The 27,820-nt window shown below is 40.9% G+C and overlaps 1 protein-coding gene across 3 annotated transcripts; it reads left to right on the forward strand.

Annotated features, from left to right (window-relative positions):
* Positions 1–535: 535 nt before the first annotated feature.
* On the forward strand, positions 536–27,820 carry LOC122656917 (OVARIAN TUMOR DOMAIN-containing deubiquitinating enzyme 1-like). 3 transcript variants are annotated; one of them, XM_043851614.1, is made up of 10 exons: positions 536–727; positions 4,567–4,808; positions 8,722–8,787; positions 9,048–9,131; positions 9,378–9,500; positions 25,000–25,052; positions 25,402–25,451; positions 25,529–25,629; positions 26,253–26,529; positions 26,889–27,099. In XM_043851614.1, exons 2-9 carry the CDS (start codon positions 4,641–4,643, stop codon positions 26,514–26,516), a joined length of 909 nt encoding a protein of 302 aa, XP_043707549.1. In that variant the 5' UTR covers positions 536–727; positions 4,567–4,640; the 3' UTR covers positions 26,517–26,529; positions 26,889–27,099. The 3 variants fall into 3 exon arrangements, with proteins under 3 accessions (XP_043707549.1, XP_043707546.1, XP_043707548.1); XM_043851611.1 differs by lacking the exon at positions 26,889–27,099 and adding an exon at positions 27,582–27,820 and having other exon boundaries at positions 537–727; XM_043851613.1 differs by lacking the exon at positions 26,889–27,099 and adding an exon at positions 27,582–27,820 and having other exon boundaries at positions 537–727; positions 4,571–4,808.

A 27,820-nucleotide genomic window follows, 5' to 3' on the forward strand; every position in this document is an offset into this window, starting at 1 on the left:
AAAAGAACCAAATGACATTTCATTTTTTAAATCGAAAATGTTTACCAAAAAAAAAAAAAAGAACCAAAATGAAAATGAAAACCTCATTTTTGCTGGTTCGATTTTATCCTCAATTTCGGTCTCCAATTCTAGATTTACATTGTTAGTTGGGCTTCTTTTAGTGTTCAAGCTGATTGACACCATTGTTGATGTCCCTCCGTATGCATCAACAATGGTGAACTCACACAAGCGCATGAATTTACTGTCCTGTCCTTTGTGAATAAAAAATTTGATCCAAACTGATGCCCCTCCGTGTGGTCTCATCGGCCCCCACGTTGGTGCAGAAGCCATGTAGCCTAGCACAAGTCGCACTCATTTATGTCTCCTCCACATATGAAATGATCTCGCTGTCTTCCATACCGTCTTCTCTCCTTATTGGTGCGCTCGTCTAAGCGTTCGCTTGGAAGTAGAAACCCCCATCCCCTTTTCCAAATTGTGCGTGTAGCCGTGTAGGTTGTAGACAGCCAGGTTCTCATCGTCCCGACTCGCGACTGCAAATGTTAGGCACTTTACGTTACAAACACGCCGTACGTATATGAGATCTAAATGTGACGTTCGATGTTCCGATTCCTTTTACCGAGCTCTTGATATACGAAGAAAACTTGCAAGATCCGCTTAAAGACTTCAAAATTCCGCAGAGGGACCAGCATAGTATAACTGATTACATAAGACGACGATATCGAACTAGGTAAATTTCAATCCCTAGAATACTTCGCAATTCTCTTATCAATTTCATAAGGGAAATGAAAAGAAAGTTGTTTGAGTTATATTTGAATCTGGTTAGCTGGGAACTTGTATGATGTTACAGATTTGTTTATGTTCACTTCCACCGTTCTTGCAGTTTTGTAGTGTTTCTTAACTCCTTTTACTCGGCATTGACTCCAAAGTCCAAACTCGGGTTTCATCATAATCATTGTAGGAACTGAACCAAAAACAGAAAGATAGCCAGAGAACATAAACCGCTATTTTGTACTTTGGGGAATATGGATGCGCAAGTGAGAATGGCAAAATCAATTGTTGTTTGCCAATTGCTTAACTTGTATGGAACTGAACTCTGGCTTACAAGTGATAGTGTCCGATGACCTTCACGTGATGTATGTATTACTACATGCGATAGGAGTTATGCAATGAGTGATTGCTTGCTTTTGTTGGAAATGTACATTTCAGTGATTCATCCAGATACAGCGATATTTAGGGACGTAGTAAATTGCAGAATTTGAAAATGCATTACAACACTAACATATTGATGATTGGTGTGACATGGATAGCAGTCTGCTTGACAATGCCTATGGAATTTAAAGCTCATATAAATCATTTTACACAGAACATCATGCCGTAATTTCTTGAAAATGGGGTCTACATTAATTTGCATAGTGAAGAGAGACATTGATTTGCCCATGATTGGCATAGTCCATTCTCCTTAGTAAGGTATCCTATTTTCCAAGTTGCAAAGACTCTTGTGAACTATTTCTATTGTTGGGTCCCATTTCAAGATAGCCTGTAGTTTGCATCTAGTAATAAGCCTAAGGAAAGCCTTGCTAGCTCCCCTACTCTGTTCCCTAGGTCATAGACGATGGAAGAAATATCACTCCATCTCCTACATCAAACACTTGACTTCCTTGGAAGTCAACCTGTAAATGGTTGTTTTAAGGCCAGCAAATCGGGCAACCTCCCAATTGTTGTGAGGCCTTTAGATAAGATGAGTCCAATTTGCAGAATCTACCACCATATTTGAGTAATCTCCTATTATTTCCTTTTGTTTTTTGGGCCATTTAACATTGGTGACCGAGAGTCTATAAAGGCTGTCCAACAAATATGATATGATCCCAAAAGATACACTTTTGGTGTTCCAGATATGGTTAATGACTACTATTTATTTTCTTTGAGTCATGACATTAATCGCTTAGCAACATAGGGTATACCTTCATGAATCCCAACAATCTGATTACTCAAATGAGCATCATTCATAAAGTAATAAGTAGATTGGAGAGCTACCCCTCCAAGTCCATAGGCACATGATATGTGCCTCCTCCAAACATATAAAATGAGTTGAGTGAGAGATGAAACCGTAATTTAAATTAGAAAAGAGGTTTTCTTTTCTGAGTGCCACTTGGTTATATTCGGCATTTGGGCGCAAGTCTAATTAAGTTAGGTTGTAAGAGTAGTCTGGTAGTTTTAGGTTGTGAGGGGGGACAGGGGGCGTTCTGGTGTTTTTATTGGCTATTTTGTTATTTTAGTTTTCCAAGTCTATGTGGGTCATTTTAGCTTGCCAGAAATGAAACTAAGATGATTGTGGGGAAAGTAAGGGTGAAGAAATATGATGGTCTCTATAACAACCTGAATTCGAAGGATTTTTTTGAAAAAGCAATCTTTAAGATAGCTAAAGTGAGAGAAAGGATGACCAGAGATTTAGACCATGTTAGATGTATTAAAAGTGAGGATTCTAATGAAGGATGAGGACATTGAAGAGAGATGGACAAAGTACTTCAAAGGTCTTCTTAATGAAGACACCTCGAGGGATAGGGCTGCGGAAAGCGACATTATTCATTAGGATTCCTGAAGTAGAAGCTATAAGAAAGATGAAAGTAGGCAAAGCTCCAGGCCCAGACGAGATCCCGATTGAAGTGTGGAAAAATGTTGGATTTTGCAGTCTTTCTTGGTTAACCAAGCTGTTTAACAAGATTATGACCACTAGGAAAATGCCAGATGAATGGAGGAGAAGCTCTGTGGTCCCTATTTACAAAAAACAAAGGAGATATCCAGAGTTGTAATAACTATAAGGGCATAAAGCTGATGAGTCATACAAGGAAGGTATAGAAGAGGGTTATCAAAACCCACCTGAGCAAGGAGACTACTATTTCAGAAAACCAATTCGGTTTTATGCCTGGAAGATCCTCGATGGAGGTAATTTACTTAGGAGACTCATGGAGAGAAATGAGAGGGCAAGAAGGATCTACATATGGTCTTCATAGACTTAGAAAAAGCTTGCGACAGAATCTCTAGAGAGTTAATCTGGAATATCCTAGAGAAGAGAAGAGTGTCATGTAAATACGTAGACATAATAAAAGATATGTATGATGATGCGGTGACTAGCGTTAGAATGGTGGGGGGCCAAGCCGGTGAATTCCCAATTTTAATTGGGTTACACCAAGGATCAGCCTTAAGCCCTTATCTGTTTGCGCTTTATCATGGACGACCTAACCAGAGGCATACAAGATGTGGTCCCTTGGTGTATGATCTTTGCAAATTATATTGTTTTGGTGGATGAGACCCAAGGCAGGGATTACCGTCAAAGTGAAACTATGGAGATCAACCTTGGAATCAAAAGGTTTGAAGATATGTAGAACTAAGACCAAGTCTATGGTGTGTAACTTTAGCAACATTGGGATGGATAATGAGGCGGTGAATATTGGTGAGAGGGAGATCCTACAAAGTGAGTATTTTAGATATCAGGGAACAATCATTAATAAGCAGGGAGACATAGAGGACGATGTTGCCCAGAGGATTAAAATAGGGTAGATAAAGTAGAGAAGTGTGTCTTAGAGTTCTGTGTGATCCACGTATCCCTTTAAAGCTTAAAGGCAAATTTTATAGGACTGTCATTAGACCAGCTATGATGTACTGTGCGGAATGCTTCATATAAATAAACTTGGCGTGGTAGAGATGAGGATGTTGAGATGGATGTGCGGGAAAACTAGGAAGGATAAAGTAAGAAATGACCATATTAGATCTGGTTTGTGAGTAGCTCTGATTCGTGTTAAACTTAGAGAGAGTCGTTTGAGGTGACATGGTCATGTTCAACGGAGGCCATCGGATGCCCCAGTTTGAAGGAGCGACCTGTTTCAAATTGAGGGAACCAAAAGTGCTAGAGGCAAGCCTAAGGTAATCATAGGAGAAGTGGTGAAGAAAGACATGCTTAGCTTAGGCCTTGCTCCTTGTATGACTTGAAATAGAGCTGAGTGGAGAGCGAAGATCCACTTGGGCAACCCATTTAGTTGGGCTATGATGTTGTGATGCTGGTGTTAATACACTCCTCGAGTCGATGGCCTAGAGTTTGTGTTATCGTTGTGTGCTCCTTTCCTTTTTTTTTTTTTGAAGTTTCTGTTTCTTCTGGGATCCATGTAGTCGACCCCATTCAGTTGGGGTAAGGCTGAGTTGTTGTTGTTTAATTTTTTATTGGCAACAACAAAAAGAGAGAATTCACTAAGAAAGAGAAGAAGAAAGATAATAATAGCAAACCAAGAGGCCCAAAACAAGCAAAAATGGCAGCCACCATCCACCCCAATCACAACTACTCCAATTGCTACAGGACAGCAGCCCTACCAGCTACTCCCTTCCAATGCCATTGAAGAATTAGTCAGGAGGGCTTATTTTCAAGAGTAATTTATGTCCAAATTCATGTTATTAATAGGTTCATTGTGGAGGAATTTTATTTGTTCAATGTGCATTATAGGAGCTTCATCTGTTGCTTTTGAAACTAAAATATTTGAATATATCATTGGAACTTATTGATGCAACTACATGCAGATAGAATCCAGAGTCCTTGCTTGGCCCTATAGAGCGTGCAAGCCAAAGCTTTTTAATCTTCCATCTGAAAGACAATGCAAACTCAGGAAGAGCTTGTTGTGGATGCGGAAATGGATTGTGTAACTTCCAATCCAGCAAATTCTGTTGATGATTGGGCCAACTTCAGAGATGATGATATAATGCACCAGCAAACTGCAATCTTTGCTGAAGAAGCTGAGAAAATACCATTTGTTGGGGACAAGGCAAGTGCCAATGATGACACCTTTCGAAGCACCTATATATTGTGGTGTGGTTTGCTTTTGGTGGCTGTTGCTGTTTGTGTGTCAGTTGATTAATCCTGTACTTCATTTATTAAGCTGAGAAAACATCTGACTTTTCTTTTCCTTGCTTTTTTATGATTAATTTTTCTTTCCATTTATTGTTATTACTTTTTGGTATGTGAAGTTGTATTTGTATGAAAAGGAGAGCGGGGGTGGGGGAGAGAGAATAGACAAGGCCCTCTAAACGACACAAACTCTAGAAAGAAAATACAAATAAGCTGTATATCTCCAAAAAAGAAAGAAAAGAAAAAACCCAATGCAAAAGTGTATTAGTTCCCCTTTTAACCCTCATCTTCATGATTCATTCATAGGACCAAAGGCTGGACACCTCCAAAATCTTTATAACCAAATAATCTTGAGTTCTTGAGATTTTAGTGCCACCCTATGTCTGGTCACAATTGTTATCAAAAGGTGCAATTTTTCTTTTAAACCGCAGAGTCCAAGATATATCATCATGAGGAAAGGGTCTGACTCTGCGTCAAGTGATCAGGGTCAGCTGGTTCTCAGGTATCACTTACAATAGAGTCAGGAGGTGATTGCAAACTTCAGAGAGAAATGGTATGGAATGGAAGAAATAGCAGGTGAAGCAATAGGGAGATGGTATCAATATGGCAAACAAATAGGGTAAGCATATAAAATTTGAGAAAGCATTCAGATGAAGCCTAAATTATAAGATGATCGAGCATCTCACAAATGAAAACCAGACTAACTAGTCGAGAGAATCGATTTCTCCAAATAATAGTGACTGTTGGTATAACAGAGGGTTTTGATAGTGAACTTCTCATGAGGCAATCAGCCAGATTGGGAGTTACTATTTATGTTTTGTGAATGAATTCTGTACGACTAGAAGTAAAGATAGCCAGAAACCAGATCATATTTTTATTGGGTTTCTGATGATTCAAAAACCAGATCAGAAACAAACTATCTTCTTTGCCTAGATTAATAGCTGTTTAGTTCCATCCAAGGTACTAAAACTCGGGTCTCGGTGCCAACTCGACTCTTGGAAAAACCAAGACGAGTCGAGATCTCGCCGAGATCTCGCCGAGTTGGTGCATTTTTTTTTTTTCAACTCGAAGCCTCAACTTTGGGTCAACCCAAGATCTGGACCCGAGATCCGAGATCTCGCCAAGATCTCGCCGAGATATGTCGAGTTTTGTCCAATTAGGTAAGGTATTTAAGTGGTAGGTGGGATAAAATAATGGGTTGAAACCGAGATCCAACCGAGATCTCGCCGAGATATTGCACTTTTGAGACTCGCAAGCAATCTCGTCTCGAGATTTCAAAAATCCGAGAAACTCGGCGAGATCTCGAACCTTGGTTCCATCAACAGAGCTTCCATTTGAATAAACCCATTCATATAAAGGCCCTCTGAAACTTATCTGCCATTGAGGACTGTTATTGGTGACATAATGCAGATCCAATTAATGGTAACAAACTAGGGAAGAGCATGAGGATAGACGGGATCTGGAGTAATTTATTAATGTGGACTGTCCTCCTTGAGAGAACTCTCTCCCATGAAAATTTTAAGGCTTACTACATTGCAGGTTTTTCATATGCCATCAAAAGGAGGTAGCCCAAATCCATATATTTTTTCACTGCTATTACTTACAGGAGTCCACTGTTTGTAACTTTGGTCTGTCTTGGAGTGTTGTGTCTAGTGATTGGCTTTAGAGTGGGGGTGCAGTTCAGTTGGTCATAAAGAGGGGAGATTATTTGGAACTGGGAACCAATGCCACCAGCATTCTATTTGAGTGTTTGGTTAGAATGGAATGCATGAGCTTTTGAAGTTTATGGACAGTGCTTTGCCAGTTCATATACAACTCAACTCAGCATTACCCAACTAAATAGGTTGGCTACATGGATCTTCTTTCTCCGATCAGCCCTATTCAAAGACATACTTGTTACTACTTACTAGTTCTAAGCTATGCATGTCTTTCTTCACCACTTCTCCTAGGGTCATTTTGGGCCTACCCCGTGATGTTGATAAATCACCTAAATGGGTTTATTTTATTAGAAACAAGCTCTGGGTTGGGTTATGTATGTGTTGGGCCTGTGATTCCATGGATTTTTATTGTAATGGGCCTAGTATGTGGGTAGAGGCTAGCCATACGGGATTACTTAGTTATGTCTTTATTTTAATTGTTATCAAGTGTTTTAGTTAACAAACAAAAACACTCAAATGTTTAAAATAAATTCAAAAATAAACCAGATTTACCCCTACTCTACTGACATACTGATACTACTTTCAAAAACTGAGGGATCAATATGCTAACTCAACAGTTGGACTGGAATCTTTAAAATAAATTCAAAAATAAAAACCACTGCCCCATACTTTAACAAACAAAAACAGCCCCTAATGAAAAAAATTCTTCTTTCCTTCTCCACAATACCTAATCATAAGAACTCAAATAAAGCTAGGATGGAAGGCTACTTTCTGACTTTGTTTCTTTGTGGCCAATTGGCCTATTTTTGTCAAGGCATTCAACACCTACTCCAATATTTCAGTTCCCAATAGTACCTTAATTTTTTTCCCCATTTGACAATTCAAAGTGAAATGTCACTGCTGTCTTGTTCTTCTGCTGACTAGAAATATACTTCTTTTTGTGCATTTGATAGTTATCAGTTACTTTTTTTATTAGATGTTTCAAATTGAAATATTACTGCTGACTTTTAAATTACTTCTTGTGCAATTGCTTGTTATCAGTCCTTTACTCTCTCTTTTTTTTCAAGGCAAAATTTCCCCTGGTCTGGTGGACTAGAAACAAATGTCTGGTCTATCATACCTATTTGAGCAATATGGAATAGTGATGTTTCCATCTGACTATTGGTTAGAGAAGACAAGGTCTGGATTAGCTACATGTCAAATTTCAGAGCCTAATTCAATCAAGTATGTTCTTATTTATTGACATGCATTTCCGTGTATGTCCATGCATGTCTACTGATACTCCAACCAGTACTAGAGCTCCTAATTTTTTAATGCTTTGTTTTTCCACTTGGCAAGCTCTGTTTGGGCTGAAACTTGACATGTGAGCAAGGGACCTTGGGATCTACTTGTCCATAAAATTCAGTCCCATCCAACCTGCCATGTGGCAAACAAAAGTACACAGACCTGGAATGTGTTTCTAGTCTGCCAGTCCACCAGCCCTGCACCCTTTTTTCAAATAACTATTATGTGTCTTTGCTTGTAGCTTCTCCCAACTGGTACGGGAAATCATGTTCCCATCCTTTGCACTATTTACCTTTGATACTTCATTTCAGCTCAACTATGAAACAACTTCCTTTCCGTGGAGCTCACTTTAGATGAATGATTTAATGCTAACAGAACTCCAAAATGTGCCCCTTTGGGAATTAAATTTCCATAACTCTAAATCATTGCTAGAAAAATACAGATAAAGGAGAAAATCATTGAGAAAATTACCCCAAACTACATTGTGCCTGCAAAATCTTTAAATTTGTGTACCCCCTTCACAAGAATGTCCTAACTAATCAGAGTGGAGCAGAATGGGAGCATGAAGTGAGATTTTAACTTTTAAGAATCAAAAGTGAGAAGATCCAAACTCTTGGAGTGCCTTTGGAGTGTAGGTATGTATATAGATTTGTAATTATAAAAGAATAAAGAATAAAATTTTCACATATACATTATTTTTTGTCTAAAAGGAGAATTGTCATATGTATCATTTGTATCTTTGTGTGAGTCATCTCATCTCTCTCTCTCTCTCTCTCTTCCCCCCCCCCCCCAAAAAAAAAAAAAAAAAAAAACTCACACCTCCTCCTTCTGGCTTGTGTTTGTCACCTGTATTTGGATGTTAAACTAAAAATTTCTAGCATAGTGCAGGAACCTCTCTCAACATTAGCTGCTGAGTATCAATCAGGCAGCCCTGTCTTGCAGGAAAAAATTAAGGTTTGTTTTTGCTAGTAAGCTTCTTACTTATATCTCAGGTATCAATCAGGCAACCCCGTCTTGCAGGAAAAAAATTAAAGGTTTGTTTTAGCCAGTAAACTTCTTACTTATATCTCACCCTGGCAGGTGTACTTATTGACTTACCCAAATGTTGCCACTTATCAGTTCTTGCTTCTCTTGTTTGTGCTCTTATTGTATACTTTATGGTGCTAAATTAGAACTTACTTGGCTCTCCAAAAATTCCATGGTTGGATATGCAGATTCTCGGTGAACAATACTCTGCAATAAGGCGAACTCGGGGTGACGGCAACTGCTTCTTTCGTAGCTTTATGTTTTCATACCTGGTATTGCCTAGACTCCTAGTGACATGTTATGAATTTGATCTGCTCTTTTGTAATTGAAGATATACCCTGTGGCTTGTTGGTTGACAGAAATTGACATGTTGATGTGATTTTAGTGAAGGGAATTTTGGGATATTGTTGGAATTAAGTTGGAGGACCATATTCTTGTATTAAAAGGCTCTGTGGTGTAGGGAAATTAATCCAACCTGTGATTTTAGCTACTAAACAAATTATGGATTATGGAATTAGGAGCATATTCTAGAATCACAGGACAAAGCAGAAGTTGACCGTATCACTGCAAACGTGGAAGAATGCCAAAAAACACTTCAGAGATTGGGATATGCTGACTTCACCTTTGAGGATTTTTTTACGGTAAATCTATGATTTGCATTCTTTTATTCTTTTGATCATATAAACTTGTTTCTTTTTATGTGCTTGTGAACATAAAATGGAGAGATATTTTGATTTGAGAAGTAACTTGTCACTTTGCCTATGTAATTTAGTCAAGCCTGCTAGGTGACACCTAGGGATTTTCTCACCTTAAGGCGTCTGTTGGAATAGGTGCTTTGTAGAATGTAGACGTTGCCTAGTCAACCTATATTAGTAATACGGAGTGCCTAAATGAAACCTCTATAGGTGTATTTAAAACTTGATACCTTCATTTAGTTTTGCCCCTTGTCTTATTCCCAAAAGTTCAATAAGGTAGGGTATAAAAGAGTTTTCAAAAATAATTTGAAAGTTACTTATCCTTATGTTATTGTCTTGCACATTTCTCGAGTATACATGTGAAATGACAGTATTTACCCTCATTGAAAAAAAAAGTGTGTTATATTAAAGGGTAAGAAAGTAGGGTTACAATTCATTTCACACCTTAAGTGGTGTCAATAAGAAAATCCCTTAGTGTTGAGAGAACAACTAGTTGATTAATGCTTAAGTGATTAATCCTATCACTTAGCCCTTTATTTATAGTAATAGAATCAAAGAGTACAACTCCTAATCAAAGTAGGAATGCTAATAACAGAAATAGAAACAACAAGGAATGCACACTCCTAGTCAAACTAGGAGTACTCCCCATGTCTATTCTAATAGAGATCGACAAGGGGAAAAGCACAGAAATAAAAGTCAAATTACAGAATAATAAAAACAGAAAATAAAGAGGGAGAAAGTGGGAAAAAGGACCAGAATACCCCTACGGTATTCTGGCTCATATATTCTAACACTCCCCCTCAAGTTGGTGCAAAGATGTCGCACATGCCCAACTTGGCTAGAAAAGGACGAAACACTTTGCCGCTCCGGACCCTTTGTGAACACATCGATCGGTTGATCGGTAGACTTCACATAGGGAACACAGATTAGTCCAGCTTCAAGTTTCTCCTTAATGAAATGTCGGTCTACCTCCACATGTTTTGTACGATCATGTTGGACAGGATTATGAGCGATGCTTATGGCAGCCTTATTGTCACAATATAACATCATTGGAAGTTGGACAGCAACCCCAATATCTTACAACAACCCTTTAAGCCACAACAATTCACAGATGCCATGCGCCATTGCACGGAATTCAGCCTCAGCACTGGACCTAGCCACCACATTCTGTTTCTTACTACGCCAGGTGACGAGGTTACCTCCTACAAAAGAGCAATATCCAGAGATGGACTTCCGATCACATGAACTAGCCCAATCTGCATCAGTGTATGCTTGACCTTGAGATGACCATTGGAAGATAAAAGAATTCCTTGTCCGGAGCGGACTTCAAGTATCGTAAGATGCGAAGAACCACCTCCATATGAGAAGAATAAGGGTCATGCGTAAACGGTGACCATACTAATCGCAATGGCAATGTCGGCCGAGTGTGAGATAGGTAGATAAGTTTGCCGACCAACCGCGATAACGACCTTTGTCAATTGGTGTGCCTTCTTTCTCCTTGAGTCTTGTCGTAGCTTCATGGGAGTATCGAAGGATGACACCCTAGCAGCCCGTTTCGAGATAGTAGATCCAGGACATACTTTCTCCGAGGCAAATATGCCCTTTGAAGAGCGAGCAACCTCTATCCCTAGAAAATATTTTAGAGTCCCCGGATCCTTAATTTCAAACTCACGGCCAGAAAGCGCTTAACCTTTTTATCTCATCATCCCATCATTGCGGCACTACAATATCATCAACATAAACTATGAGGAGAGTAACCCTATCACCCATACGTTTGATGAACAAGGTATGATCAGCATTGCTTTCTTTTGTAGCCCACAAAGCATAGCCCTGTGAAATCTATCGAACCAAGCTCTTGGTGCTTCAAGCCATAGAGTGCGCTTGTTGACAAACCTTACCCTTGGTAGCAGGACTTGAAAAACCTGGAGGAATGTCCATATATACCTCTTCTCTTAGTTCACCATGGAGGAAGGCATTCTTCACATCCAACTGCGGAAGATCCCATCCAAGGTTCACAGCACAGGATAGCAATACCCTGACAGTATTGAGTTTTGCTACGGTGCGAAAGTCTCCTGGTAGTCAATGCCATATGTGAGTGAAGCCTTTAGCAACTAGGCGTGCTTTGTACCGATCATCCACTGTACCATCCGCTTCGCTGACCACAAATACCCATTTACAACCCATTGGTTTTTCCCTGGAGGAAGAACTACAAGATCCCACGTATTGTTTTTGTTGATGCTCTCATTTCTTCCAACATTCTTGCCTTCCACTTCCCATCGTAGATGCTTCCCGCCAATTTTTAGGAATGGAAACAGAAGAAAGGGAGGAAACAAAAGTACGAAAAGAAGGAGAAAGAGAACTATAAGAAACAAAACGGGAAATAGGATGTAAAGTGCAGGTCCTGGTACCTTTGCGATGTGCGATGGGTAGATCAGAAAAGGAGGGCTCACCAGGAGGAGGATCTGGATCCTGAGGCGGCAATTGGATGGGTATTGGTGCTGCAGTAGATTGATTCTGCCCTCTGTTAGAACATCTCCGGTTATAAGTGAGAATGGTGGAATTGTCAATGGTCCTCTGAAAGTTACGAATGGTCCTCTGTACTAGAGTCAGCTCCCCCTGAGTAGGAACATTACCACCACCTATTTCCAAGGTCTCCCCTTGTATTGGAATCCCCCCAGGTGAAGGGACAGCAGCCACTGGAGGCTGGGCAGCAGCTATGGGAGGCTGGACAGCAGTTATGGGAGGCTGGTTGGTGGCTATAGGTGATGCTGGGAAGGGAAACCCAAGAGGATGAACCACATCTTCACTAGAGTGCTCCCCCTGAAGAGGCGGGGAAGAATAATAGGAAAGGGTTTCATGGAAAACCACATCCATACTGACCATAGTACGGCGGGTAGGAGGGTAATAACACTTGTAACCTTTCTGGGTTGGAGAATAACCCAAAAAAATACACCTTAACCCCCGGGGTTTAAGTTTGCCAGGGGAATGAGTATCCCTAGCATAACAGACACAACCAAAGACCTTGGGAGGGACCACAAAAGAGGAATCACCAAGTAAAAGGTCAGCGGGGCTAAGGGAATCCAGAACCTGTGAAGGTAACTTATTAATAAGGTAAGCTGCAGTGAGAACAGCATCACCCAAATATTGGGATGGAACATGGCGAACAAACATTAAAGCCCTGGCCACTTCCAACAAGTGGCGATTCTTTCTTTCACCACACCATTTTGGGTGGGTATCAACACAACTAGTCGATGTATAATCCCAGATCAGGAGTCTGTTGAAATTGGGATTCTTTATATTAGTGCCATTATCGCTCCGTAAAACCTTAAGAGTGGCCTAAATTGGAGTCGGATCATTTTATGAAAATGTTGAAAGCAAGAAAAAACTTGGTTTTTAGGAAGAAGATAAATCCAAGTATTACGAGAATGACAATCAATAAATGAGGCAAACCAACGGTGGCGAGAAATAGAGGTCTTACGACTAGGTCCCCAAACATCCGAATGCACCAAATTAAAACAAGAAGAACTCCTTTTATTTGATAAAGAAAAAGTTGCACGTGTCTGTTTGGCGAACACAAGCCTCACAAAAAAAGTTATCCTTATTACATTTGGTGACTAAAGAAGGAAATAAATGTGCTAAAATTCCTAATGGAGGGTGACCTAATCTAGAGTGCCATTGGTAAAGTTCGGAAGAGACCAAGGAGTTCGATGTAGTGGAGAAGTTACCGGTGGAGAGAGATGACCATCATCAGCAGATACTGACCCATCGTGAACTTTACCCAATCCAATCGTCTTCCCAGGCCTGGATCTGAAAAACACAATGGGAAGGAAAAAGGTTACCTTGCGATTAAGATCACGAGTAATACTACTAATGGAAATGAGGTTAGTAGTAAAATTAGGGATATGTAAAGCAGAAGACAAAGGGAGGTTTGAAGTGCGATTGATGATCCCTTTTCCGAGAGATAGAGGAAAGGGAACCATCGATACTTTGACCTTGTCTTTCCGAAGTGGGAGAGTATCTATAAAATAAGCTAGAAGAGCCGATCATGTGATCCGTAGCTCGGAATCAATTATCCAGGATGGGAAGCTACGAAGCACAATGACCACCAAAAGGGATACCTGACCGGGCAAAATAAGAACCTGAAGGAGCCGAGGAATTGGCAGTAGCAGCGGAAGTAGTAGAGGCCGCAGCAGCGGAAGACCTGAGTACACGCAGGAAAGCCTGTAGATCATCCTGGATAGACCAATGTCCGTAGCTGGGGCTGTAGCAACAGATTCAGATTGATGTGCCTTGCTCTTAGGTTTTTCTTGGCAGCCCGCTTGGCTTCAAAGTCAGCCGGTTTCCCATGAAGCTTCCAGCATTTGTCCTTGGTGTGATAAGGCTTGTGACAGTGGTCACATGTAATAGGACTGGAAGTAGAACTACCATCAGATAACGTACCAATAGGGGCAGCAGTCTGGAGAGCTGATCTGTCCGAAACAGGAGGAAGTAAACATAGCAGCCCTGCGGTTTTCTTCTGAAGAGACCAGGGCATAGGATTGTTCAAGTGTGGGAAAAGGTGAATGGCCCAACACCTAAACACGTATCTGGTCATATTCGACATTCAACCCAGCCAAGAAGTCATAAACCCGAATCTTGTCAACATGCTTCTTATATGCAACTATGTTGGCAGCAGTATCAGGGTGATAATCTGAAAAATGGTCCAATTGCTGCCAAAGGCTGCAGAGAGTGGCATAATATTTAGACACAGTTAGGTCCCCTTGAGTAGTATGAAGAACCTTCTTGCGAAGCTCATAAACCTGAGCATCATTACCAAGCTGCCCATATGTCTACTTACATGCTGCCCAAATCTGAGAAGCCGTATCAAGTAAAAGAAAACCCTGTGCAAGATCCGAAGTCATAGAACCAACCAAATAGGACATAAGAAGACCATTGTGGGCTAGCCATTTAGTCCGGGCAGCACCAGGGGTAGTCGGCATAGGAATAATCCCATCAATATAATCAGTGAGGCCACGACCAGCAATAGCAAAAGAGGCTGATCGAGACCATAGAAGATAGTTGCTGCCGTCTAACTTGATAGGGTTAGGGTGGAGATCACGAAAATCAGACTTGTCATTGGTAACCTGATCAGATGTGGCAGTGGAGATATCAGTGGAGTCACCCATAGTGCAGAGAGGAGCTGATCAGCAGAGAAAGCCACTGAAGAAGCCAAACAAGGGATGGAAAACACACCACCCAAAAAACCAGCAGCAAACAAGGAGCCCTCCCCAATATTGATTAAGTTAGGGTTTGGAAGAAACCCAAAAAAAAAGCAATCGATGGGGGGAGAGGAAACCAAAACTATGCTGCAGATGAAGCCAGGTGAATCAGTCCAAGAGCCTGCAGGGTATGCCTTTGATGAAGAATAAAACCAAAAACAAACAGCAACTGTAATCAGCCCTAATCCCAATATCGATAAGGTTCAGGGTTTTGTTGTAGGAAAACCCTGAAAATAAGAGATCGAGTGGGAAAAGGGGTCTTCAGTACCAATATGAGGCTGGAAAACAGCAGTCCAGTGTCGCAGAAGTGCTCCAATATAGGGAGAAACAGTCCCAATAAACTCAGGCCTGATCTGCAATAAAATATGGAAGCTCCAATTTCCGCAAGAGGGAACCAGCAGCAGCCATCGAACAGGAAAATTAGGTCATGAATTAGGAAAAAAAAGAGGTGAGAAGGGGCAGCAACTAGATCATAGTCAAGGGCAGCACTAATGAGGTGATCTTACGATCTAATTGCTGCCCTTAACACCACCTCATCTTCTTCATGATATAACCCATCTCTATGCCCGATAGTTGCTGCTCTTCCCTTTGCGATTTTGAAGTTTCAGCCTCGATAGTTGTAGGATGATCCTCCCTTGATTGGAGCTTCCCTTGCAACCCTAACCAGCAACTATCAACCTTTCCCATCTCTCCTTTGCAGCTTCTACCCTCTAATCGATTTTTTTGAGTTTTTCTGTTCAAAAACCTAACTCCAATCGATTTCTGGGTTAGGGCTGCTTGGCTGCCTATTATTGCTGCTTCTTTTGGAGCTAATTCCTACAATCACAAGCTTCCTTCAACCTCAGTTTCAGCCCTTATTTGTGCATCTTTCGAGAGATCTCTGTTTCCCCTTTTCTTGAGATCGATTTTCTCTCATATCGATCTGAAGGTTCTTGACTCTTTGTGGCTGACTCCATTAGGTCATTGCTTGTTCCCTTCATCATTTGGCTGCACCAATGACAGGTTCAGACTCTTCTTCAGCAACCTCTGGGCTTGATAGCCAATCTCGGACAGAATTTCTTCGCCTGGCTGCTCCTATCAAACTCGATGGCACAAATTACCTCACATGGTCTCGGACTAACTACTTGACCATTGCTGGTTGTGGCCTTACTGGCCATATCCTTGGTACTATCCCCATGTCAGCTGAAACTGGTTCTCCGCAAGAGAAGTGGATGTCACATGATGCTATGGTGATGTTCTATTTGATCCATTCTATGCAACCAGATCTGTCTGGTAATTTTTTGCTTCTGGAGATTGCCCATCAAATCTGGACTGCCGCCAAGGAGACTTATGGACGCGTTGGGAATGATGCTCAGGTGTATGAAATTCGAAAGAAGGCTCATGACACTACTCAGAAGGAGCTGTCTGTTTTGGCGTACTATGCTGCTCTCAAAAGCTTGTGGCAGCAATTGGACCACTACTCCGACTATCAACCATCTACACCTGTTGATATTGCTGCCTATCGAAAACACATCGGCAAAATCCGTGTATACGACTTCTTGACAAGTTTGAATGTGGAGTATGACCCTATTCGCATGCAAGTGCTGAGCCGCTCTCCCTTTCCTACACTAGAGCAGTCCTTCGCTTTGGTTCATACTGAGGAGACTCGCCGTACTGCAATGCTACATACTCCTACTATTGAAAAGTCTACCCTCCAGATTACTTCCAGCCCCACTCCCATTACCCTTACTGATGGTGGTAATGCTGCCTCCAAGGGTCCTGTCAAGTGTGAACACTGCAACAAACCTTATCACACCAAGGCTCAATGCTGGAAGTTAAATGGGAAGCCTGCTGATTTTGAGGCCAAACGGGGTCGTGTGAAGTCCAAGCCCAAGGCCCATCTTACGGAGTCTTTTGCTACCGCTGCTGCTGCCCCATCTACTGACATCGGGCCTACTCAGGATGAACTCTTGGCTTTCCGTCGCATGCTACAAGCCTCTTCCGCTAAGCCTACCATGGCATCTGCACCTGTTACCCCTTCTGGTTCTTACTTTGCCTCAGGTATTCCCATCAGTAATCATTGTGCATCGGCTGTCTCTGTTCCTTGGATTATAGACTCTGGTGCCATTGACCACATGACTGGTTCTTCCCATGTGTTTCACCAGTATTCTCCTTCTTTTGCAAATATAGTGTTCGAGTAGCTAATGGTTCTTTTTCTCCTATTAATGGAAAGGGTTCCATTCGTTGCTCTTCTACCCTTACATTAAATTCTGTTTTGCATGTTCCTTCCTTTTCTACCAATCTTCTTTCCATTAGTAGTTTAACTAAAGATTTGGACTGCAAAGTAACTTTCTTTCCTTCTCATTGTGTCATACAGGATCTGGTGAAAGGACACACGATTGGGGGTGGTAAGGTACATGGTGGTCTCTACATCCTCGATATAGGTCAGACTTGTCCACCGTCAGCTTCATCCCTTGCTCATCAGTTACATTCAGCCACTTCTTTGGATCTCCATTTATGGCATTGTCGGCTTGGTCACCCTCCTATTCGAACTTTGGTTTTTTTGTTTCCTCAGTTAGTTAAAGAATGTAAAAAGGATGAGTTTTTATGTGAAGCCTGTGTTTTGGCTAAACAGACTCGTTCCACTTACTCTCCATTAAATAAAAGAAGTATTTCTCCTTTTGCTTTAGTTCATACTGATGTGTGGGGCCTTGCCCGTTGTGTTTCCATTTCTGGCCATAGATGGTTTGTTTCCTTTATTGACTGCTTTATTAGGACCACTTGGGTATATATAATGCAACACAAGAGTGAGGTTTTTCGATGTTTTCAGCTATTTCATCGTATGGTTCAAACCCAATTCAATGCCACCTTAAAAAGTCTGCAAAGTGACAATGGCAGGGAATACATGGAAGGTCAGTTCCAGAATTATTTGGCTGACAATGACATCCTTCATCAGGTCAGCTGTGCAGACACCCCGGCCCAGAATGGAGTGGCTGAAAGGAAAAACAGGCACCTTCTAGAAGTGGCTCGGGCAATTATGTTTGCACGGCAGGTTCCTCCTCAATATTGGAGTGATGTTATCCTCACCACTGCCTACCGCATTAACCACATGCTTACTCCTATTCTTGATGGCCTTGCCCCTGTTGACCTTCTTCAAGGTTCTTCCTTGTTTGTGGTTTCCCCAAAAATATTTGGTTGTATTTGCTATGCTTGCATCCATCAACTTCATGGCAAACTTGATCCTCGGAGCATTCAGCGTATTTTCTTGGGCTACTCCGTCACCCAGAAAGGTTACAAGTGTTTTCATCCACCCACTCGGCGTACATTTGTTACCATGGATATTATCTTCCATGAAGCCCTGACATATTATTCACAGCCACCTCTTCAGGGGGAGCATGATCCAGGGTTCGAAGATGTGTCTGCTCTCCTACCGGCTCCTGTTCAGGGGGAGCCTTCTTCTCCAGTACCTCCCACCTCTGTCTCCCGTGTGATTCCTATTCAGGGGGAGCGTAAACTTGTAAGTCAGATTCCTGTTAATTAAGTCTATACTCGGAAGCATAAAGAGCAAGTTGAGACTACCACTACTATACCACTTCTCCAATTGTCAGAACTTGATCCAGATCCAGCCTCTGTTACACCACCTGGTAAGGATCCTTCTCTTGATTTACCTATTGCTACCTTCAAAGGCATCAAGTCTTGCACCCAACATCCCATCTCCAATTTTGTTTCCTATGATGCTTTGTCTCCTTCCTATAGTGCATTTGTGTCCTCTCTTTCCTCTGTTTCTATTCCTACAAAATGGCAGGAGGCAATTGCAGATCCAAAGTGGAAAGCAGCCATGATGGAAGAGATGACGGCCTTATCAAAAAGTGAGACGTGGGAGCTGGTGGTTCTTCCTTTGGGTAAGAAACCAGTTGGTTGTAAATGGGTGTTTGTTGTCAAGCAGACGCCAGATGGAACTGTGGACAGATATAAGGCCAGATTTGTGGTCAAAGGCTTTACTCAGACCTATGGGATTGATTATCAGGAGACGTTTGCTCCAGTTGCAAAGTTGAACACTGTTCGGGTTTTGTTTTCATATGCTGTTAACCTAGGCTGGGGCTTGCAACAATTGGATGTGAAAAATGCATTCCTCCATGGAGAGCTGGAAGAGGAGGTTTACATGGAAGTTCCTTCAGGTTTCTCTTGTGACAAGACTGAAGCGGGCATTGTATGGGCTGAAGCGGGCATTGTATGGGCTGAAGCAATCCCCTAGGGCTTGGTTTGGTAGGTTTCATAAAGCAATGATCTCTGTAGGATACAAACAGAGCAATGCCGATCATACCTTATTCATCAAGCGAAAAGGGGATAAGGTCACTCTTCTTATAGTCTATGTCGATAACATAGTTGTGACCGATAATGATTCAGCAGAAGTTTCCCACCTGAAGACCTTCCAGAGTCGAGAATTTGAAATAAATGACCTAGGACAGCTCAAGTACTTCTTTGGGATTGAAGTTGTCCGTTCTCCTGAAGGCATTTTTCTCTCCCAAAGGAAATATGTTCTTGACCTACTGTCAGAGACTAGGTTGTTAGGATGTCATCCATGTGACACTCATTTGGAAACTACTACTCGCCTGCAGGGGAAGGATGGTGATCCGGTTGATAAGGGGCGATATCAACGGTTGGTGGGAATACTAATCTATCTCTCCCACACTAGACCGGACATTGTATATGCTGTAAGCTTGGTCAGTTAGTTCATGCATGATCCCTACTCCACTGATATGGCTATTGTTCTTCGTATTCTCCATTACTTGAAGTCAGCTCGAAGAAAAGGGATTCTCCTGTTTCCGCATGATCATCTTCACATTGAGGCGTACACAGATGCTGACTAGGGTGGTAACCCTTACAGGAAATCCATTTCAGGTTATTGTTCTTTGTAAGAGGTAACCTTGTCACATGGCGAAGTAAAAAGCAAAATTCCATGCCATGGCTTAGGGCATATGTGAGTCATTGTGGCTTCAGAGTTTACTCCCAGATATTAGTGGTTCTGTTCATCTTCCAATGGTGTTGTACTGTGACAACAAAGCAACAATCAGCATTGCCCACCATCCAGTGCAACATGATCGTACCAAGCTTGTGGAGATCGACAGACACTTCATCAAGGAGAAGTTAGAAAGTGGGCAGATTTGTATACCTTTTATGAAGTCTGATGATCAACTTGCTGTTCTGATGTCTTTACAAAAGGGCTAAGTGGAAAGTTATTTCATCCTAGTCTAGTCAAGTTGGGCATGTGTGATATCTATGCCCCAACTTGAGGGGGAGTGTTGAGTTATGTTACCCTATAAGGGTATTTTTGGTTTTTTACTTATTTCTATGTGTTTATTCCCTATTACTAGCATAGTCGCCTGTACAGGAAAGATATAAATGAAGGGGCTGAGTGAACAAACAATTCACTTAAGCCATTTCCCTAATTCCTATCTTGCTAACACCATGGTTTAGATGAATGCCTTGTATAATTTCAGTTCTCTTAGAACCCCTATATGGATGATTTTCCAAGGGTTTTGGACTCATGTTACATGTATTTTGCTCCAATTGAATCTATGAACATATTACTATTTTCCTTGTCTCTTGTAGAAAGTCCAAGACAGTACTTAGGTGATTGATTGATTGTAATGTAGTCCTAGATAGACAAAGGGTCTACTAGGAGCCAAGTAACCAAGACCTTTCAATCTGCTGGCCGATTGGGGTAGAATTGAGGATTTAGGCTAGAGTTAGGGTTAGGTTTAAATTAATGGATTTGGACCTTATTTGGTAAAGCTAGGCAAGTGTAGAGGAGTCTAATGAGATGGGTTTAATGAGATTTGAGTGAGAATTTAAAAATCAGAAAATTAGGGTTTCGGGTTTTGGGTTTTGGGAAAGAGGAGAGTAATGGAATTTAGGGTTTAGAGGTAGATTTAGGGCTAGGGCTTTAGGTTGAGTGTGGGAAGGATGGAGGGGAATATATGCTGAAAGTTACAACTAAATGAGATGGTTAAATCTGGAGTTATAGAGGTTTCGAGAGAGGGGTAAAAGTGTAATTTCAGACAATCGGCTGGGTGGATGGTACTGAAATTTGGATAGAGTCTCTATTAGGGTTTGAGGAAGATTCAATCAAATTTTAGCAGGTTCTAACGGTCAGATTTGGTTAGGCAGAATTCTCGCGAAAATCACCTTACATGTGATCTTCTAGAAGGAAAGAAGAATAGTTGCAGGTTTTAGGGTTCTAATGGATCGATGGTATTAATGGTGGATAAGGAAGGTAGTAAAGATTAAGTATTGGCAATGGGGATTGATGGGAGTGGGTTTAGAGGATTAGGAGAAGGGGAATGGCTAATGTTAACAAAACAGGTTTGTGGAATAATGCTTGAATGATCTATGAGATCAGTCAAGCTCTCTAATTATAATAATAATAAAAGAGATTACAAGGGAAAATACTATTCACGATACTGTTCACGTGAACAGTGTCACAGCCCTAATTACATTTCTACCCTTGCTCATAAATACATAAATAAAAAATAAATAAAATACCCAAAAGACCAGAATACCCCCATGGTATTCTGGTGTACATAATTTAACACTCCCCCTCAAGTTGGTGCAAATATATCAATCATGCCCAACTTGACTAGAATGGGATGGAACAATTTCCCAGATAATCCCTTAGTGAAGATATCAGCAACCTGATCAGTAGACTTCACAAAGGGAACACAAATCAACCCTTCTTCCAACTTTTCCTTGATGAAATTTCTGTCCACTTCAACATGTTTAGTGCGATCATGCTGTACCGGGTTGTGTGCAATGCTGATTGCAGCTTTGTTATCACAGTACAACATCATGGGAAGATGAACAGGTACACCAAGATCTTGTAGCAAGCCTTTCAACCAAAGTAACTCATAAATGCCTTGTGCCATAGCCCGAAACTCGGCTTCAGCACTAGAACGAGCCACCACATTTTGCTTCTTGCTACGCCAAGTGACCAAATTGCCACCTACAAAAGAACAGTACCCAGAGATAGACTTCCGATCTGCAGAACCAGCCCAGTCAGCATCAGTATACGCCTCTACCCGTAGGTTACCATTAGGAGACAGAAGAATGCCTGTTCCAGGAGCTGACTTCAAGTAGTGGAGAATCCGAAGAACAGCCTCCATGTGAGAAGAATAGGGATCATGTATGAACTGACTCACAGTACTCACAGCAACAGCAATATCTGGACGAGTGTGTGAGAGATAAATTAGCTTTCCCATTAGGCGTTGGTACCGGCCTTTATCAACAGGTTCACCCTCCTTTTCTTTGAGACGAACAGTAGCCTCCATAGGAGTATCTGAAGGGTGACATCCTAACATACCAGTTTCAGCCAACAAGTCTAGGACATACTTCATTTGGGAGAGAAAGATGCCTTTAGAAGATCTGGCAACCTCAATCCCAAGAAAGTACCGTAGCGGCCCTAGATTTTTAATCTCGAATTCCTTCCCAATAAACCTCTTCAACTGGCTGATCTCATCCCCATCATTGCCTGTAACCACAATGTCATCCACATACACTCTAAGAACAGTGAGCTTCTCACCAGCCCTCTTTATAAAGAGAGTATGATCAGCATTACTTTGCTTGTAGCCAACAGATGTCATTGCCTTATGGAACCGACCAAACCATGTTCGAGGTGACTGCTTCAGCCCATACAGTGCTCGCTTCAATTTGCACACCTTGCCTTCATTATTGACAGAAGAAAAACCTAGTGGAATATCTGTGTATACCTCCTCACAAAGTTCCCCATTTAGGAAGGCATTCTTCACATCCAATTGTTGGAGATCCCATCCAAGATTAACTGCACACGATAGTAAAACCCGAACTGTATTCAATTTTGCAACAAGGGCAAAAGTTTCCTGATAGTCAATCCCATATGTTTGGGTGAAGCTCTTTGCAACCAAACGTGCCTTAAACCGATCCACAGACCCATCAATCTTTTGTTTGACCACAAACACCCACTACATCCCACTGGTTTTTTTCCTGGAGGGAGGGTTACAAGATCCTAAGTGTTGTTTTTTTCTAAAGCTCTCATTTCTTCCAACATAGCTGCCTTCCACTTTCCATCTGTATATGCTTCCTGCCAATTTTCAGGAATAGAAACAGAAGAAAGAGATGACACAAATGCACGAAAAGATGGAGAAAGAGAACTATAAGAAACAAAGCGAGAAATGGGATGCAGGGTGCAAGTCCTAGTACCTTTTCGATGAGCAATAGGTAGATCGGAAGGAGAGGTCTCACCACAATGAGGAGGAGGATCTGAATCCTGGGTCGGCAATTGGATAGGTATTGGTGCCACAGTGGATTGATGCTGCCCTCTGTTGGAGTGTCTCTTGTAGGTGATGATATTAGAGTTGTCAATTCTCTTCTGAAATTCACTGATGGTTCTCTGGACTAGAGTCAACTCCCCCTGACAATGATCATTACCACTATTATTTCCTATACACTCCCCCTGTAAAGGTGTCCCTACAGATAAAGGGATAGCAGCCAAAGGAGGCTGGGCAGCAGCCAAAGGAGGAATTTCAAGGGGAGGAAACACAAGCACATCGAAATGTTGGCTCTGATGCCATGTTAACAAAACAGGTTTGTGGAATAATGCTTGAATGATCTATGAAATTAGTCAAGGTCTCTATTTATAATAATAATAATAAAAGAGATTACAAGGGAAAACACTATTTACGATACTATTCATGATACTGTTCACATAAACAGTGTCACAGCCCTAATTACATTTCTACCCTTACTCATAAATACATAAATAAAAAATAAATAAAATACCCAAAAGACCAGAATACCATGGTGTACATAATTTAACAGCTAACAATGTCAAATACTTACTTGGAGTTGTTGGTCTTCAATGGCAGCAGCTTGAAGACTAGAAGCAGGTCCTCCCGATCTAAAAGATGCAAGGAGTCGATTGGAGATCCACCAATCCCTTATAACAAATCCTCCCGGTTTACAAGACGCAAGGAGTCAACTGGAGATCCATCAGTCCCTTCACCTTGATATGACTCACCAGGCAACACTCAACAAAGCAGGGCAGCAACAGCAATGGCAGCAAGCAACAGTTTTTTTATTAACAAATTCGTGTTTAATGTTTGAACCCCTTACAATCTTATATAAAAGACTCAAAATTAGACTCCTACACTAAAAAGGAAAGGCCTAACCCAATCCTTAACCTAATAGGTAACCTAAACTGACTAGGAAAGTGAAATACCAAAGGAAATAGACTCTAAACATGGCTGGACTTATAGAGTCCTAATCCAGCCCAACTTACATCACATGACCACTTAACCAAGTCACTTGGCCACTTTAAATGATCACATGACCACTAATTACATAAAAATAAAAACTAAGGAATTAAAACAGCTAATCCCGTATGCAACCTAATTACCCATATTTTAGGCCCATAAAAGTGGCCTTTTACATTGAAAACCCATGGGATCAAAGGCCCAACATGTATAGAACCCAGCCCTAGACTTATTCCTAATAAAACAAGCCTATTTTGCTGATGAATCTACATCAGATTGACTTGTAACTGATCATCCAGATAAATACTAATCGATAGCCTAGTCTGTTTCAGCTGTCTTTATTGCAGTTGATAGAGTCAACTTAATTTATCAGTTGTTGCTGCAGCAATTCTTTAACTACCAGCATGTTGGACTTATAGTGGCTGTTTTGAGAAGAAGGATAAATGGCTTGCTTTTTGATGAAGTGGTTGTTTCCTTTTTTTTCCTTGCAAATACAATATCAAGATTTTTATATAAGATCCTCCTCCTCCATTAATTTATAGCTTTTCGGATTAAACCCATAAGTTTGTGATGGTATTAGTATTAGCAAACTAGAGAAGACACAAATGTCATGCTACACTCCACAGAACAAATCAGAAAGTTCCCCATGGTATGGATGTGGTTAGAAGTTTTAAGATTAACTAAGGAAATGATAAGAACAGAGCTAGTAAAGTGAAAAATAATAATGAATGGTATTGCAGGCCCTTCCTAACTCTCCTAGATGGCTTGACTATGAATTTAATTATTATACATAGCTCACTGTACAAAGATTTCTCAAACTTATCCCTGGATTTAAATTTTCTCTTAACAGTTTGTTCTTTGTAACGTCTTTCCATTTTTCACCAACTATTAAATTCTAATCCTTGCAAGTATAACTTTCAGTTATTCCTCGAGCAGCTTGAGAGTGTCCATCAAGGAAATGAATCCTCCATAAGGTGATGGCCGTGCACTTGTTCTTTCTCCTTGACACATTTATATGAAACAATGAAAGAATTGGCGTTGCATAATGCAAGAGATATTTGTCAACATTAGTACATTCATCTAGATGAGGGAGGGCCTTGGTGCATTGGTAAAGGTTGCTCCATTCTGACCAAGTGCTCATGGGTTCAAGTCTGGAAACAGCCTCTCTGCGAAAGCAGGGGTAAGGCTGCGTATATTATGACCCTCCCCAGACCCCGCAGTGGCGGGAGCCTTGTGCACTGGGTACGCCCTTTTTTTAGTACATCCATCTAGATCAGAAGATTCTCTGGGAGATTACAACATGTACATCTTTTCTTGTTTCAGTCATGATGAGCTTGTGAGGAGGAGCCGAGATCAAGCAATTTCTGACTATGGTGAGATATGTTAAGCAGATTGATGTATTAATGTATTTTATGCTTTGGAATTTCTTCTAATAACGTTCATTGTCCAGTTGTAATGTTCTTTAGATTTGTCACCTCTGGTGAGATACGAAGGCGTTTCGACTTTTTTGAACCATTTATTATGGGCTTAACAAATGCATCAGTCGAGCAGGTCTGTTCAATTTCATTTCATCTTAAATGCTAAGTTGCTAACAGTTTAGGAGAGAGGCTAGCTTATGTTCACTTTTAATTCCTTTAATTCTTCTCTCCCTTTTAAGATTTGGGCTTATGATTAAAAGAAAGTTAATATACGTTTAGCCATATATTTTAGGTGAAATTGAAGTGTAAAATAATGGGAAAAAGTGGAATGTTCACTTTCGTGTCCTAGAAGTAAATTATTTTCTGTGGTTTAAAGATGCATTTTAACGCTAGTTTTTAATTGTTAAGCTTCCTTCAAAAAAGGATGGGTAGAGTAGGCCTTTAGTAGAGGATCCGGAGGATTTTCCATGGGTCTCAGGTGTTATATGGTCCAGTTTAGGGCTTCAGAAAGTACATGATTTTATAAGACAATAGCGTAAGATTGAGAATTACAGAAGTCTGATCATTAGAGCAGGCTCTGATTTGGAGTCCCTCCAATTTTAGAGTAACAGTTTACCTTTGGAACTCTTTTATCTTGTCCTAAAATTCCATTTTAAGGTGTTGTCTCTCTCTCTCTCACACACACACTCACACACACACACACACACACACATGCATTCAAGTACCCCTGCAGCAGACTTTGACATGTTGAAACAGTTTTGCAAGACATCTGTGGAACCAATGGGAGAAGAGAGCGATCACGTGCACATCACTGCCTTGTCAGATGCTCTGGGTGTGCCAATACGTGTGATGTACCTTGACCGCAGTTCCTGTGATACTGGTGGTGTCAGTGTGAATCATCATGATTTCATTCCTGTTAGTGATCCACAGGCTCTCGCTGCAGCGGGTTCTGGCACCATGAAACCCTTCATAACTTTGCTCTACCGACCTGGCCACTACGACATTCTCTACTCCAGATGACTTTGTCATTAAGGTATGGCTGGTTTAGTAGTTTTCCAGGTGTTTTATGCATTAGATGCTTTATTTGCATGATGATTTATGAGCCATGGTACATGATATCTGATCTGTGTTCTTCTGATTAGATGAGAGTAACCATCTACACCACAGCCCAATGCATTGTTTAGGGTTTTTACAGCTGCACACATCGGGTGGTGATCTTCCTGGGTTGTATGATGTGGTTTATTCTATTTATTTGAATTTATTTTCAAGATCCACTTAATTGAGAATTGGCTTTTCGCATAATTGTGTGTATTGGTTTTGGTGATTCCATGTCTTTGATATAGGAAAAGATTAGACTTACCCAAATTGTTTTTTGGTTCATCTGGTTACAAGTGAAGTGAGATGAAGGGAAGTAGAATCAAACAAGAACAAAATTTGATCTTCTCTAATCACATTATGCACCTAACTTGGAAATTTACTGCATATGATAAAACTTTTCAACCCTTCTCAAACAGATTTTTTGCCTTTTATCATACTTCTCTAATCGAATCTGGGTAATTTAATTGAAAAGTGAAGTCATATGTAGTTACTACATTGATAGAGTTTTCTTTTTTTTAGAGGTTGGACAGTTATTGTTGGTAACGATAAGAAAAGTTTTTATATATATTTTTTCAGTTTCACTTCATTTCTCTTGGAACTAGACAGAACCTTCATGATCAAATAGGGTTTTCCCCCCTTCTTTGGAAAAATTCTTTCTAGATGTGTGCCCCCTAAACAAACCAGTAATCCCAAATCACTGCCATAAATTAGTTGTCACCTCCCCCTCCATTTTTATCCAATCCTGAGTGGCTTGTCCCATAACTTATCATTGGTAGTGGTTTGGGAATTCCCTTTTTGGATGTTTGGCAACGTAGCATAGAAAAGGTTGAAACTCCTTGGATGTGATATTTTTGTGATTAACTGCCCTAATTTCTATCTTTTCACCAGGTCCCATTAACAACACTAGTGGGTCGCCAATCATCGCCATGATTTATGTGAGACTTTTTGCTTATAACTTTCTGTAACAGATGATCAATGATTTTGCAGTACGCCAAAGACCCATTGTCATGCATGGAAGGGAGATGACGTTGAAATCTTGCTCTGGGACTAGTGGTTCGACTTGTTGACAAGCTTCTGATTCATATAAATGGAACCAAAATGTAATAGAATCCAAAAACGTGGGATGGTTTTAGTCTGCAATACAATATTGCATGAATTTCTGATCATTCTAGTCTACTGGAATGTACTCTACACCTCCAGCTAATTCAAGTTTGCATTGAAACTGT

Source organism: Telopea speciosissima, chromosome 3 (assembly GCF_018873765.1).
Source record: "Telopea speciosissima isolate NSW1024214 ecotype Mountain lineage chromosome 3, Tspe_v1, whole genome shotgun sequence".
Taxonomy (NCBI): domain Eukaryota; kingdom Viridiplantae; phylum Streptophyta; class Magnoliopsida; order Proteales; family Proteaceae; genus Telopea; species Telopea speciosissima.

Excerpts from the sequence above, each read along its gene's own strand:
- LOC122656917 (XM_043851614.1), top strand. The coding sequence starts at position 4,641 with ATGCAAACTCAGGAAGAGCTTGTTGTGGATGCGGAAATGGATTGTGTA. Across the intron at positions 8,788-9,047 it reads TCTTGCAGGAAAAAATTAAG|ATTCTCGGTGAACAATACTC; the intron begins GTTTGTTTTTGC and ends TTGGATATGCAG. Across the intron at positions 25,452-25,528 it reads TCAAGCAATTTCTGACTATG|TTGTAATGTTCTTTAGATTT; the intron begins GTGAGATATGTT and ends TTCATTGTCCAG.